The sequence below is a fragment of the Eimeria mitis genome, genomic scaffold (genome assembly GCF_000499745.2).
Source record: "Eimeria mitis Houghton genomic scaffold, Emh_scaff1428, whole genome shotgun sequence".
Lineage (NCBI taxonomy): Eukaryota > Apicomplexa > Conoidasida > Eucoccidiorida > Eimeriidae > Eimeria > Eimeria mitis.
Window position 1 is genome coordinate 3,253 of NW_013569186.1, and position 643 is coordinate 3,895.

Below are 643 nucleotides of genomic sequence, written 5' to 3' on the forward strand. Positions count from 1 at the left end.
ACTTGCTGCTGCTGCACTTGCTGCTGCTGCACTTGCTGCTGCTGCCGTACTTGCTGCTGCTGCTGCACTTGCTGTTGTTGCTGCTATTCCTGTTGCTGCTGCATGCACGGGAGACAGCGCAGGTGTACAGATACAGGGGAGGCGAGGCAGAGCCGCTGCTGCTGCTGCTGCTGCTGCTGCTGCTGCAGCAGAGAGGTCTGTTGTGCTGCTGCGGGTAGTATAGCCCCTGAGCGCTGCATGCAGCTGGCTGCTTTTTGTTGTTTTTTTGTTGTTGGGGCTGTTGCTGCTGCTGCTGCTGCTGCTGCTGTCTCTTTTCATCAATAAGAACGAAAGCAGAGAAAAAAGAACAGCAGCAACTCGTGTTTGTCTTCTCTTGCTGCAGCATGTTTAGCGGTGGCTGGGTAGTAGCTACAGCAGCAGCAACTGCAGCAGCAACACAAACTGCAGCAGCAGCACTAGCGGCAGCAGCAGCAACACTAGCAGCACTAGCAGCAGCAGCAGCAGCAGAAGCTGCTGCAGCAGCAATAGCAGCAGTCAGGGTCTGCTTCAGTGGTGTCTGTAATCCCTAGAGGTAGCAGCAGCAGCAGCAGCAGCAGCAACAGCAGCAGCAGCGGCAGCAGCAGCAGCGATTAAAAAGTTTAAA

The 643-nt window shown here is 55.2% G+C and overlaps 1 protein-coding gene across 1 annotated transcript in view; it reads right to left on the reverse strand.

The window, feature by feature from the left end:
- Positions 1-643, reverse strand: part of EMH_0036810 (uncharacterized protein) — a gene marked incomplete at both ends in the record, with an annotated part of 4,246 nt that overhangs the window by 161 nt on the left and 3,442 nt on the right. The window contains one exon of the mRNA XM_013495124.1: positions 4-423. Coding sequence (XP_013350578.1) covers positions 4-423 — 420 coding nt within the window. The remainder of the gene's footprint in view (positions 1-3; positions 424-643) is intronic.